The 14,974-nt window shown below is 33.3% G+C and overlaps 1 protein-coding gene across 2 annotated transcripts in view; it reads left to right on the forward strand.

Moving 5' to 3' along the window:
• The window catches only part of NCAM2 (neural cell adhesion molecule 2), a 589,167-nt gene that overhangs the window by 523,176 nt on the left and 51,017 nt on the right, over nt 1-14,974 (forward strand). For both annotated transcript variants that reach the window (XM_058296115.1, XM_058296117.1), the window contains exons 14-15: nt 1,015-1,136; nt 10,031-10,211. In XM_058296115.1, the coding sequence (XP_058152098.1) occupies nt 1,015-1,136; nt 10,031-10,211 (303 nt within the window). The remainder of the gene's footprint in view (nt 1-1,014; nt 1,137-10,030; nt 10,212-14,974) is intronic.

Here is a 14,974-nt window from a genome sequence, read left to right on the forward strand (position 1 = left end):
CATACATCTGATGTGTTCATATGTCTACATTCCTAGTTGTAGACAAATGAATAAAATAAATAGAATTGCATACTTTAAAAATGCTAGAGAAGTAAAGTTTTATCCTTTCTAAATGCAGCAGTTTGCATATCAGTATATAATACATTTGATCCTTCATGTTCAAAATTTTGGCTTGATACATCTAGTTTATGAATGTTGCTTTTTCTCTGAAAATGATTATCTGAGATTATAATACACCAAACCTGAAATAGCAAATGGTAAATCCAGAGAGAACATCCTTTGATTATATGACAGTTAACGTTTTAAAATTTTTATTTTATTTATTTATTTCTCCCCACCTCCTCATTGGTTATACCTCTTGTGTATGCTCATCTTCTTTGTTTCTTTAATAGACATCAGGAACTGAACCCTGGACCTCCAATGTGGGAGGGAGGCACCTAATCACTTAAGCCACCTCTGTTGTCTACTTTTGTTGTATCTCTCATTGTGTTTTTCTTGTTGAATCATCTTGTTATGTCGGCTTGTGGCACCTTCCCGTCACACCAGCTTGCTCTCTTGCTTGTGTTCTTCAGATGGCACTGGGATCCTCTGCTCCCTGCTTTTGTTGTATCTCTCATTATATTTTTCCTCTTGTGTTTCTTGTTGCATCATCTTGTCAGGTCAGCTTGCTGTGCCTGCCCAACGTGCCAGCTCGCCGTCCTGCTCATCCTCTTTGGGAGAAACTGGGAACCTCTGCTCCCTGCTTTGTTGTGTCTCTTAATATGTGTTTTCTTTTGGTCTCTTGTTGTGTCATCTTGCTTTGTCAGCTTCCCGTGCCTGCCCGTCGCCCCAGCTCACTGTCTTCTTTAGAAGACACTGGGAATTGAGCCATGGACCTCCCGTGTGGTAGGCAGGAACTCAATCACTTGAGCCACATCTGCTTCCTGACAGTTTTCTTTTTATTGAAATGCAATTTCTTTAGGTATTAGCAATGTGTGCAAATATCAAAATTTTTTTCTTGTATTGCCTATTTAGGTGAACCAAGTCCTCCATCAATCCATGGACAGCCAAGCAGTGGGAAGAGCTTTAAACTCAGCATCACCAAGCAGGATGATGGAGGGGCCCCTATTTTGGAATATATTGTGAAATATAGAAGTGTAAGTATCCCAGTTATTATCATTTTGTACCAGGTGTTTTCAAATGGTATTAAGATTTGCATTGAATTCATAGACACAACAGGAGTAAATGCATATTAAATAAATTGGAATTTAAATGCCAATTTTACATTGCTAAAATTCATCATTATACATTGTAAAATGCATACTTTTTTTGGTAAAATCTAATCATAAATTATCAGAATAAGCCCATTGTTTTTCATCTTTTGATTTCAAACTGTGAAATAGAGTTTGAAAACATTCCAGTGATGATATACCATTTTCCTTATTTTTCTCATAAGTTTTGTGGACATTTTGACTCCCCTACTATTAATAACTTCAGGTTAAGCCTTCTTGTCAATTGTCAATTTTCAGTTAGGATTATTAGGAAATAATGCCTCAGAAAAAATAACTTTATTAGATTGCTTTATCTAAAGAATGGTCACTCTGAACTGGAGGAAGAGAGAAACATTTTTTTGTATTTTATTTAGCACTAGTTAGTAAGATACTTTGGACATCTAAGAGAAGATTGGACTACTTATATGTGTTGGGGTGAAGAAATTCAGCTGGTTTCAGGATGATGTAAAAGTGCCCCAGTGGACTTGGCCTCTTCGCATTCAGCTTGACATTGAATGAAGGAACATTCAACTTTATTTTTAATGTAAAATATTTTTTAACTGAAAACACAATTTTAAATTAATTTTTGTAAGATTTATTCATTAATGTTTATGATCATCCCTATAGTACAATGTTGAATGAACATTTATAAATGCTGTCAGATTTAATTATATTTTACCAGATAATATATTAAATAATCTCTCTTTAATAGCATGTACATGATATTTAATATTTCTGCACAGTCACAATTTGCTAAATTATAATATTGATGGTTCAAATTCAAACATTGAGGTTTTGAGGGGTGATAAAGAACAATATTTTGATTTTGAATATCATACTTCAATAACAATTTTAAATTCCGTCTTTTAAATTTAAGATTAATATCCCCATTGTAGGGCCCTTCTAACTTCCAGGTTTCATGCTCGCAATTACGAACATCTGTGTATATCCTTTTGATGCTCGCCTATGGAAGCTTCATGTTTCTATCCCTACACAGATCTGAAGGACTCTCAGCAAACCTGATAGTTTCATGCTTCTCAAACTAGGTTTTCCGGCTGTTCTTATTTGCACATCTAGAAGCTTTTTAGAAAGGGGGAGAGTTTCTCTACAGAGACATAGGCTAGAACAAAATTAATGAATTGGTTGAAACTAGGAAAACACATCTTGCACACAGATTGCAACCCTCACTTGCACTCAAAAGAATTTATGGCAAAAATAAAAGCTGATAGTAATAATGTATAGAAAATTCCAAGTAAAATACCTTGGTGGACACCAAAATACATATCATATTAAAATATGTCTAGCATATTCACTATAAGTTTTACCTAAAACTGAAAGATAAACTTGACTTATTGACTTATCATTTCTAAAGGGCTGGTATGGGAAATAACAAATGCCATATTCAGTTCAACCATAATTCCTCTTTTGAATTAATGAAAAATATTTATTTCCTATTATATCTTTATTAATCTCTTACAGATTAGCAGCTTTTATTAACAAAGAAGGTAAATTTTTGAAATGTGATTTTTTTTTTCAGCTATGTTTCTACTTCCACTTATCCAAAAGTGATGGGAATTCCCTCTCTGCTTGCTGAAATCATTTCTTCTTTTAAGGCCTTCAACTGATTGGATGAGACATAACTCATTGCTGAAGGCAATCTCCTCAGTAGATTGTAGGTGTAATCAGCCATCGATGCTATAGATTCACTGATGATTTAGGTCCATGAAATGTCTTCACAGTAATTATCAGGCCAGGGTTTGCTTGACAAAACAACTGTACACTATTATCTGATCTAGTTGATACATGAGCCTAACCATCATACCTCCCTAAGTGTTAGGATATTATAGATAAAATTTGGGTCAGCTATACAATGTGGTCCACCACAAATTGCTAATCTAACTACGTTTATTATCTTAATGGCCTCTGCCTTTAATTGTGTATCTAAACAGGCACACTACTGGAATTTGGGGTTTTAATATGTGATTATCCAGAACTCTACCACCTATTGTAAGCTGTCGAACATCCATGGCTCCCACTCACTGTATTACCAGCAGAGGACACAGTCATTGTTGAAACCAAAAATGTTCCCTAGAGTAGTTCTCTTGAGAGCCATTTAGAGTGACAAAATATAAAATAACACTTTACACATTCAAAGTTTGCAAGTAGAATAAACAGTTTGTTTTAAAGCTCATAAAGTGCCACTTAAAAAACAAACTTCTACTAATTTTGCTGTTTGTTTTACCCTGCATTATGATTAATCTTTAATGAGTTGTTACTTGTGAAACACAAATGACTGAATAAATACGCATATGAGACTGGTGTTAAGCCTAATGAGCCGAGTATGATTTGCGAGATTTATTTTTTTTAATGTAATAGTCATCAATAAATTTTACCTTAGCACAGATAGTCCAAAAGTTATCCCAGTCTTAGATAAAAATATGAAAAAAGACAAGTTATGTCTTCAGGAAGTTTCAGTCTCTTGTTTTTATTGTCTTTCTCTTTCCCTTAAACCAAATGGTAGCAGTTCTTTATTGTTTCCTCCTATTTACCCAGTGTCTTGGTTTACTTCCCCAGGAGATCTGCCTTTAAATATCATAATAGAAAGAGTTGGCTGCATTAATTTAAACATAGCTATAATTGCCTGATGATTGATGATCAAGAATTATGTTACTTTTCTCAGAGCTACTCTCTGTTCTATCAGGAGGCAGTTTTAACAGTGGAATTTAAGTACCTTTGACAAGAATAATTTTATTTATAAAATTAAACCCTCATTACCCTTTGTATTGTACAGGAGTATAAAGGGAAGAAGGCATAATTCACTCTTGGAGAATTTCTTTTTAATTTTTACAGTTAATCAAACATAAACTGCTATTTTCTCACAATTTTTTGGCCAACTGCATCTTGAGCAATTAGGGGGACTTGGTAGAATAGGTCAGATAGAATGTAAGACTTTGTAGTCAAACATGGTTTTGCAGCATAGGGACTGAATAGGAATCTTCCTGTAGAGGTTTTGCCAACATTTTAAACTTTCTCTCATCTCACCTCAACTGTCCAGTTCCTATGCTTCCAAACATAACCATCTTGGCCATCTTTCATTTCACCCTAAAATTTAATGCTCAGCTTTCTATTTCAACACACAAAGTACTCTCCAAAACCCTTTTTTTTCTGCCCACTCCTTTTTCTGGCTTCTACATTCTGCCAACATCATGCTTTACAGGTCCAATAGGAGATTTCATGATTAAATAAAAAGTTACATTATTATGGTCAGACAAGTTTATTGGATGAAATATTTTTCTCCACATTTTCTTCCTCAAGAGTTTATTTCTTCACATTTGTAAATTTGCGTTTTCAAGAAAGGTTCAGTAGCTAAATATTTATCAAATGATTTTCTTTGTTAGCACTTGTGTTGAAATAATTATTTCAAAATGATTCTTGACCATCTGTTCTCTTTGCATGATTCCTAACCATTTTATCTGTTAGTTTCACAAACTTCATGAATTCAATAGTAGAGGAAAATACAACTGAGTAAGTTGAAAAACATTTAAGATGTATGTAATTAATTTTTAACTTGGAAAATCTCTAGAAAGAATTAGGGGATTGCCAAAAAGGAAACCTCTTATTATTTTAACTTGATTCCTTCTTTGGCCCTATCTTTCAGCTTTCCTTGGCACAGAGCTATTCATTTTGTATTCTGGGAACAACAAATTGAAATAAGATATTCATCAGATGGGTGTTGATTTCTAGTAGATATTGAGTCAAAGCATTTAACATTTAAACCTTGCTCCAGAGAAAAGGACAATGCAAACCATATTAAAATACAGAGATTAATAATATGTGAATTATGAACCAGGCAGTGTATATTATTCTGTGTTATCTTGTAATAGTGCACATGGCTCCATTCACTCAACTTTAAGGATACAGAATTTATTAGCACAGAACTAGAGTAATAAATGGAGAATTAGATGTCTCTATGGACCCTTCATGAAAATTGACTTCTTTAACAAGAATTTAGTAAGATTAAACCATGCATTTGGAGAATAAAAACAAGCATATTATTATGGATGGAAAATGCAAGAATTTATAAGTACAGAATATTTCATATCTTCTTGGTATATTTAGTGTCAGTATACATACATATAATTTAATAACTTGATTTTTTTACATGCTTCCATAAGTTTTCATTATTTTCTATTTAATTTGATGATAACTATGGGTTCAGCTCACTGTTGGCACATTAAATAAAGAAGAACTAAAGAAAATTGGTAGTTTAAAATAAATTGTGAAGAAAGTATTTTAGGGATTAGTAACAGAGCTTATAGCATAGATTTTTAAGTCTTAATTGAACTTCTTTAGTTATTTCAGGTCTGCTAAATTGTGTAATATCTCATTGGAAAAATGAATATCATAGGAAAAAATAATATTGGAAAGGATATTAAAATAATAAAAAGTAAAATTGAGTTGTAATTCAGAGAATTTATTTCCTATTTAATTATATCTAGGTGTGCAGATTTAATATTTTTAAGCAATGAAGAGTTAAGGATATTAAAGAATACTAAGCTTTTTAGTACATTTCTTTGCTATAAGGGAGGAGTATATATTTTATTCATTTGTATTGGTAGCCTAAAATAAACTTCTTTTCTGAATAAACAAATGCATCAATGAATCAATGAATAAATAAATTAGTTCATATTATACAGTTATAAAAGTCTTATGAATAGATTAATAAATATGAGAACAAAATGAGTATGAGGGAAAAAGACCCTATGTTGCAAAGGTTTATGGGTGTGAGGGCATAGACCATGATGATAAGGAAATACAAGATTACTTTGTTTTTCTAAAGAAGTGTGTGAGTAATGGAGCCAGGAATACATAAATAGGCTACAGTTCACAAAATCTTACAAAACTGCCTATTGCAGAATAAAGGTAATTTGAAAAGCTTGGAACAATGGGAAAAAGAACTTGAAAAGCTGCTAAAAACCTCCATATCTTACATCTTTCCCAATCTCAGTATATAACCTTTTCTCATATATATGTAAGAATTACCCAGGTTGATAAATGAATTCCCTTATGTTCAGAGTAGAAAATTGAGCTTTAGAGAATTCTAGTTTCTTCCGCAGAGATATACAAGTATCATACAGCTGAACCCTACTATCCAGAGCTCCAGTGACTGGGAACTGCCTTATATGGAAACACAACATCTTTCATCCTAGAATACAGAATTTAGAAGGACCATTTAGTTAGTACAAACTTGACTCCTCTATCCCTTTCATATTATAATTTCCAATTTCAGTTTTCTTTTAAGATGATGTTGGACTTATTTCCTGTGATCTTGGAAAAAGAAATCCTACTTCTCAGCCAAGGATCTCTACAAATAAGAAAACCTAGAATCTTGTACCTTTTCCTCTATTCTCCTCATTATTCAGAAATACTGGATATTTCCCTTATACAGATATTATGGTTTTAGAATCACTATTGAGTGTCCTTAACCATCAAGTGGACCTGCTTTCTATTTTCTATCCAAAGGGTTTGCTTTCAGAGAACTGCACCAAAGTAAAATGTCCATTTTTTTTCAGAAGCTGTCCTTCAACGTTTAATTGGCTTATTAATAATAGCCTTATTCAGCAAATCATCTCATTATGTTACCCAGGGGAACATTCGCAACTAGATTATCTTAAATCATCCCCCAGGAAATTCCCTAAATTAGGTATTCTACAAATACATAATTGAGATTTTGATGCCTAAGGGGAGCATTTGGTAACACCTACTTTATTTTTTTCCTATCCCCCAAGAATAGCAATTAGGGGATTAAAAAGCCTCCTTGTCTAACTTGAAGGAAAAATATAATTAATTTCTGGGGAATATATTAGAACTTGCCTTGGTTCTTATGCCATCAACCCATCTTCATAAAATGAGAGAGGGGCTTTTAATTTATTGGGTTAAGTGCTTCCATTACTAGGAGTTAAGTGATTGTTAATGAAGAAGAGAATATCTCCATATCTTGTACTTGTTAGGAAGTTTCACCTCAAATGCCCAATGCTAGTCCAATGCTCAATTCACAGAAATAGTATTTTTGGAGGATTACCTCAATGATGTGCAGTGTATTCATCCCTCTGTAGACAAACTTTTATCCTAGAATAACCCAGAACTCAAGTGTTGGCTTATTCTCTGACAGTGCAGCCACAACTCCACCCAGACCCAAAGCAAAACTCATCTCACTGATGGGTTTTCACAAATACATCCTCTTACCTCAAGCACTTCGAATCTTCAGAATACACTTAGTATTTGGGCTCATAAGGAGGATCACAAGGGCACAAAACTTGCTGTGGCCTTATTTAGCCCTTTCCCTTTTCTAACTCTTCAGTCCCTCTTTTCCTCACCTTCTACTTCCTATATCCATGTATGCATATATCCAATATATAAAGTAAAAATATTTCGTGTTGTATGCATTTTATTGCATGTATATATGTCATATATATTAAATTTATGGTTTGCATATATATATGTAATTATTTTTGGAATGAGTTCTTTTGAGGTTCATTTTATTGGTTAACATTTATCCAGTATTCATAAATTTGTTTAAAACAATTAGCCTACAATAAAATAAGTTTTTATTGTTTTTATAATTCCCAGTAGTTGTGCATCTTTCTGTGTTATCAGTCATTATGTTTATTTTGGATCTAAAGATCCTTAAAGAAATCACTTTCTTTTTTTTTATTTCCTGGGCTATGACAAATGAAAAAGAAAATAGTGCTGGAGTTTATTATTTCCAGTAATGCTGACATCACTTGGCTGCCAAATAGCCATTAGGTGTCCTTGTTATATGCCCACTTGGCAACCTCTAGTTCTTTAAGGAGCTCATATTTTCTTCAGAGCTAGTTTGTAAACTCTGGAATGAGAATATTACACATGTCTTGTTTACAGCCTGTCCACCCAGCAAAGGCTGGATGAAAATTTGATGAATGAGTGAATGAAGAAAGGGTGCATTAGGGGAAACCATGATTGTTTGGGAGAGCTGTCCTTTGCAATATATACACAACAGTAATCCACCATGTATTTGATACAAATTAAAGTGAAACTTATGTTAGACTCATCTAATCTTCAGCATCAGAAAATCTGGCTGTCCCTCGTAGAACATTTTATACTTGGGTATTACTGAGCCAGAGAGAAAGAAGAAACTTGAAAATTAGTGATGTATGACAAGAAAATTTGAAAGATTTTAGTCCTTAAAAAAAAACAAAAAATCTTGAGAGGGCACTTCTAAGCCTAAGAAGTGTGTGATGCACTTAAAAATTAAGTGTGCTTAAAATTATTTAAGAACATTTTAATTATTTTTAAATTTGCATTTTTATTGGAAAAATAGCAATCACACCTAGCTCCATTTTTTAACATTAATGTCATTTATTTAGTTTGGACAAGTTACATTCTTTCTGGCCCACATTTTTCTCAGTTTCCCCATGGCTTTTCCACTATATCTTGTAACATCTTAAATCAGCAGTTCTTAATAAGGGGCCCATGAACTTGAACTGAAATTTTAAAAAATCATTATTATTGTGGGGACATGTTGATGTGGGTGTGATATATTTATTAAATAATATACAGTATAATATGGACTTAGTAAGGGGTCCATGGTTTTCAAATGACTGGCAAAGGGGTCTGTGGAACAAAAATGTTAAGAACTCCTTCCTTAAATAATATTGGGCAATAGGCCATTCTGACAAATGTATTTATAAGTTCCAAAAAGCACTCAAGAGCCTTTTATTTATTATGCTAACTTTAAGTGCTTGTCCAAAAGTGATCCTACTATCTCAGGTCCTAGGATACTCAATTTACCAGATTTTCCTCATTGCTATCTCATAAAAGCCAACAGAGGCAGCTTTGCCAGAATGCCTGCTATATACAGGATGGAAAAGAAACAGAGTTTAAGGAATTTACCTGTCTTTACGTGATGTGCATATGGTGTAGTTGAATGATCACATTGTTTCAAGTAGTTTAAGTCATAAAACTGCATCAATTTATTTCTTTGTTTAATTGTGGTAAACATAGAATTTTTTTTAAAAAAAGGTAATCCAAACATCATATTACCCAAGCTATTTATTTCAGGAAAAGAACAAATAAAATATTAGCGTAGAATATTGACTAGGAGAACATACTTTTATTTTCCTATGATAATGACCTGTTTAACAGCTAGCAATTTTTATCTTGTATGTCATTTCATTAAAAATCATAAAATCATACCAGTAATAAAACAAATACCAACAGTAATTTAATCTGTAAATAGTATTCAGGCTTTTTATTTTTTACAAGACACTTTATCTTTTTTCTTCTGAACAATCTTTTAGCAATAATCTCCCACAATTATTTTAATAGAAATTTTGAGCTCTTTGTATGTATCATGTCTCTTTTATCCTACTCACATTACTATTAATAATCAACACAGTGGTTGCAAACCAGGCTTATATATTTGAAATGAAAAAAAAAAACCATAATGGAGGTGAATTATCAACCACTGAGTAATCATAGACTAATTATAAAAGCATCTCTCCAATATGAACAACACTAAATTTCTAATAGAAAAAATATTGGAAAGAACAGTGACTTCATTTATATAGCAACTTCATTTATGACTGTGCATTTATATAGCAATTTCATTATGATGAAATTTCCTTTTTTTGTGATATTAATTACAATACTTGTTCCATTCTAAGATAAATTAGTTTTTTAAAAAATAACAATTTTTAGTATCTGGATAGTTAAAGTATGTATTTTTATTGCTTTTACAGAAAGATAAAGAAGATCAGTGGCTAGAGAAAAAAGTGCAGGGAAATAAAGACCATATTATTTTGGAACATCTACAATGGACAATGGGGTATGAAGTACAAATAACAGCTGCCAATAGATTGGGGTATTCTGAACCGACAGTCTATGAATTCAACATGCCACCAAAGCCCAACATTATCAAAGGTAAGCAAAACTATTTGCAGTGCGCTTTCTGAAGCTTAAAATAAATATATCATCTTTTTATAATCCCCCCAGATCTTTTCTTAGTACTGAAAAAAATAATTTTATAGACTAAAATATAAATCCTATTATCTAATCATGATTATTGTGACATGTCATAATCAAAATCTCTTCTCTATTTTGCCAGGGAGTTTTGCTTAATTTATGAATACATTTGGACAGTTTTAACATTTTAGGAGGTAGGGAGAGAATGGAAGGTAAGATAGTTGATGAAAATCAGCATGAGAATTTTAGGTTGAGACCAGAAGAAACCTTTGCAAAAGGATAAAACTTCTCTATCAATCAAATAGGGGATGGTCCTCCATTTCTATGAAGATGTAGCCAAAGGTAATGCTGAGTCCAACATACATACAAGCAAGTTGATATTGAAAAGTGAAATCAATTCACCCTGTGAGGTAAAAACAGCCAGAATGTAGGTCTATAAAGAAAGTCATAGCTTAAGTTTCAAGATTTACCATGTGGCAGGGCTCTCCAACTTGTTATTCACAGCACACTGGTGGATCCATTTAATAAGTAACAGTGCTTACATCATTACATCCTAGTAATATTATTTAAGTCCACAGAAAGGATATGAAAAAAATGTTTTCAGAGACATACCACATAGGTAAAAATGTAAGATTTATCCTGGTTCAAAATCATATTTAATGCAGTTAATGACTTTTCATATTGGTCATGTTCTAACATTAGATTTTCCATTAAATATAAACTTTAATATTTACTGGTAAATATATATATGTGCACATATATATGGAATGTTAATTCATAAAACCATTATGGTTTATTTAAACCTTATTATGATATAGTTTGAGTATCGATACATAATATTTTTGAGACTGGAAAGGAAATACAATTTATCCGTTCAGTCATGCTACTTAACCCAGTTGTAATTTGAAATCCATGTTAATCTAATTTATTATTTTGATATATTGTATAACACTTGTTAAAAACCAGTTTTATAGAATGATTTAATTAAAATCATGATTTAAAATAATTGATGTAGGATTTAGCGTTGCTAATATTAATTAATAAATGCTACCAATCTATAATTTGAAATTAGGAAGTTGGGAAGCTCTAAAAAGAGTATAGATACATTATATTATAATGGCATTTTTTTAGTTACAAAGTACTTACGTATTCATTATCTCATTTTATTCTTGCATTTATTAGTTGAGCAAAGGAGGGAAGTGTCCTCATTTCACAGATATGATCTGAAGCGATTAAATTATTGATTCAAGGTTATGATTTTAGAGATGACGGACCTAACTAAGAAGACAGGTTGAATTTGAATCTGCTATCGATTACATTGCCTCTGTTTAAAACATCTACTGCTATCTCTACAATTATAGTGTATTATGCCTACAGTAATTATATGCTATGCAAATACCTGAATCTTTTATAAATATGATTCTCAAACTGAATCTCCAAAAGAGCTATTCAACAGTATACTCCATCCTCCTAAATCTTTTATTTAGTTTATCATTTGGAGGAAATAATTTTTTAGGGCTTTTTTAAACTTTTTTAAGAGAAATTTCTTATTTACATCTATAGAAAAATTACATCAAAAGGAGAGGTATTTCTCATATAACTCTCCTCCCACTGCACTTACATACATAGTTACCCCATTATCGACGTCTTAATGTCATACATTTGTTTCAGTATTGAAGCATTGATAGCAGTGAACACAATATTAAAATTCCACGTTAGGGAAACCCTGCCACTTTCTCAAATAAAATAGTAAAAATCTCTGGAATATATAATCTGTGCCTAAGAAAAATAAACCTCTATGTCAAGTTCTTGATCTCAATACTTGTACATGTGACCTTATTCCTGTGAAAATGAAACTTTTGCTAATTATAATTAATGCCTTAGAGTTACCTCCTGAGAAGCTCATTTTTACTAAAATGTGGTCTCTCTCTAATGTATTTTTATTAAGATTAAAATGAATGTGTTAGGAAGTAAAAGACAAAATTTGAAAATCATTTTATGGATAAACATAAAACATCATAAAAACAAATAGATTTGAGAAAGGTCACTTATTGCTATATACCCCTAGGCTGCCTGCTATTTGTATAAGTGATTGTTGATAATGAAAATATGAAAAGATAAAATATAGATAAAGGCACAATAACCAAGTCATGGTGTGATGCATTTACTCTAAAAGCTTTTTTTTAATTTTTTTTATTTTCCTCTTTCTGTGAGCCAGCTTGTGGGCAAGACCTGGCAGGAAAGTAGATAAAGTTCTAGTTTATATTCCTGGCTCTGCTCTTTTCACTTAACCTCTCTTGAATGGATTTCCTCATCTGTATTTATTAATTTCTTTTGGTTCTCCAATGTTACAATCCATTCTTTCATTTACTCATTCCGCAGATGTTTATCAGAAGCCTACTATGTGATAAGCACTGAGATGAATAAAGAGGATTTATTTGTGAAAAGTAGAAAACTGGTCCCTTTCCTCAAATAGTTCACAATCTACTGATAAGAATATTAAACAAAATCTGTTAAAACATTTTAAAATTACAAGAGATGTCTTGGTGCAAAAAATGCCTGAACAACTTTTGCAAAGGAACTTTACTTATGAGGGTTGGCTTAGGGTTAAGAAATGTTTCTCTGAGAAGGTGGCACTCTGAAAGAATCTTGCAGGAAATGAAACTTCCAGGGAAGGGGAGTTCTATGAAAAAGTCGTTGAAAAGGTAAAGTTTGATCTGCTTTAGAGAAAGCATGGCAGGGATATTTAGAACTATTAGGAATGTGACCTATGCTAGAAAGGATATGCTAGAAAAGGAGTTGGAATCCAGGCAATCCAATGTGTGGTATAAACAACGAATGTAATTTTAAAACAAATACTACAGCAATACAAAGTTTTTCTAAGCATGGAAGTTATATGAATAAATAGGCATTTTAGGCAGATCATTCTTGATGGTATGGTGGTAAGTACAAGAGATTGGGAATCAGGAATGCTTAAAGAAAGCCGACAGCAGTAGAAAAATAGAGGAATGAAAAAGTTTTAGCTACACTGAAGATATAGACTAATTTTGTGTAATGGATTGGACTTGGTGGACAATTATTACTCTAGGTTCTTGTCACAGCAATTAGGACATTGTTGGTGTCATTTCTCAAGCTGAAGAATCTTACAAGAGGAGAAGGACTTGGAAAATAAGGATCAAACATAAGATCTCTTTTCAAAATGCCAGATTTTCAGTTAGATATGTGGGTGTGGAGAAGCGAAGAGAGTCATGGTTTGGAGACATACATTGTGAAGTTGTTAACCTTACCAGGTGAATAGTATTTGAAGCCTGGGTGAAAATGAAACTGCTCAGTGAGAGACTGTAAACTCTATGGAGAGGAGGCCATGTCTTCTATGCTCATAGCTATTTCCCTAGTCCCTAAAAAGTTCACCGTCACAGCGTAGATGCTCAAGGAGTACTGTTTGAATGACTGAAGAGTAGAAAGGTGAAGAACTGAGTCTAAATTCAATAATACTATACTGGAAGAGGAAATCATACCATCATCAACCAAGAAAACTAAAAACACAAGAGTGTGGTATCTTGAAGGTCAAGGGAGAGCTATATTTCAAGAAAGAAAAGTATAAGTAGTGTCAGATAGTTGATGAGGTGTCAAAGGAACTGAAAGAGTTGTGAACTGGCCTTATCAATGCAGTTTTTTTTAGCATGTTTTCTTGTATTTTTTTGAAGATATATAGATCACAAAAAATGTTACATTAAAAATATAAGAGTTTCCCACATACTTCTCCACCCCCCCTTACTCCTCCCAATCAACAACCTCCTTCATCATTGTGGCACATTCATTGCATTTGGGGAACACATCTTGGAGCACTACTGCACTGTAGGGATTATAGTTTACATTGTAGTTTACACTCTGCCCCAGTACATTCAGTGGGTAATGGCAGGATATATAATGTCTGGCATCTGTCCCTGCAATATCATTTAAGACAACTCCAAGTCCTGAAAATGCCCCCACATCATATATCTTCTTCCCTCTCTCTGCCCTCAGCAACTACCGTGGTCACTGTCTCCATATCAGTGCTACAGTTTCTTCCATTACTAGTCACAATAGTTCTATAATAGAATACAAGTAAGTCCACTCCAATCCATATTTTATTCCTCCATCCTGTGGACCCTGGGATGGTGATGTCTACTCCACCTCTACATCGAGAGGGGCTTAGATCCCATATGGTTGATGGATGCGATTCTCCTGCTTGGAGTTGTAGGCACTCTCAGTTCCCTGGTGTGGTGGTTGACCATGTTCACCTCCCTGTTAACTGACCTGGGTAAGTCCAACCAACTGGAGAGTAGGAGTTGCAACTCTGCTGAGGCTCAGGGCCCAGCTGGCACATGGCCAGTCCAGAGATTGAAGTCTCCTAGGTATACACCAACCCCAGCGCCAACCACAGGTTCAGTAAAAGTAACAGAAGAGGCATGTGTAGAAGGGTCATATCTGAGTCTAACTTATCACACTCAGGAACACAAATTCCAAAGTGGAACCCACTGACAAGGCACTGAACTCCAGAGCCAACTGCCATCAATGCAGTTTTGGTAAAGTTAGGAATGGGCTGAGGATTGTTAGTGAGGTGAGAAGGTTTCGATTCCGTGTTCGTATAATTCTTTCACAAGGCTTCACTTTGAAGGTCAACAGAGAAGAGTCATGCTTTTATGTCAGAAATACTTTTATGATAAAAACTCTAGAAT

Source organism: Dasypus novemcinctus, chromosome 4, assembly GCF_030445035.2.
Source record: "Dasypus novemcinctus isolate mDasNov1 chromosome 4, mDasNov1.1.hap2, whole genome shotgun sequence".
Taxonomy (NCBI): Eukaryota; Metazoa; Chordata; class Mammalia; order Cingulata; family Dasypodidae; genus Dasypus; species Dasypus novemcinctus.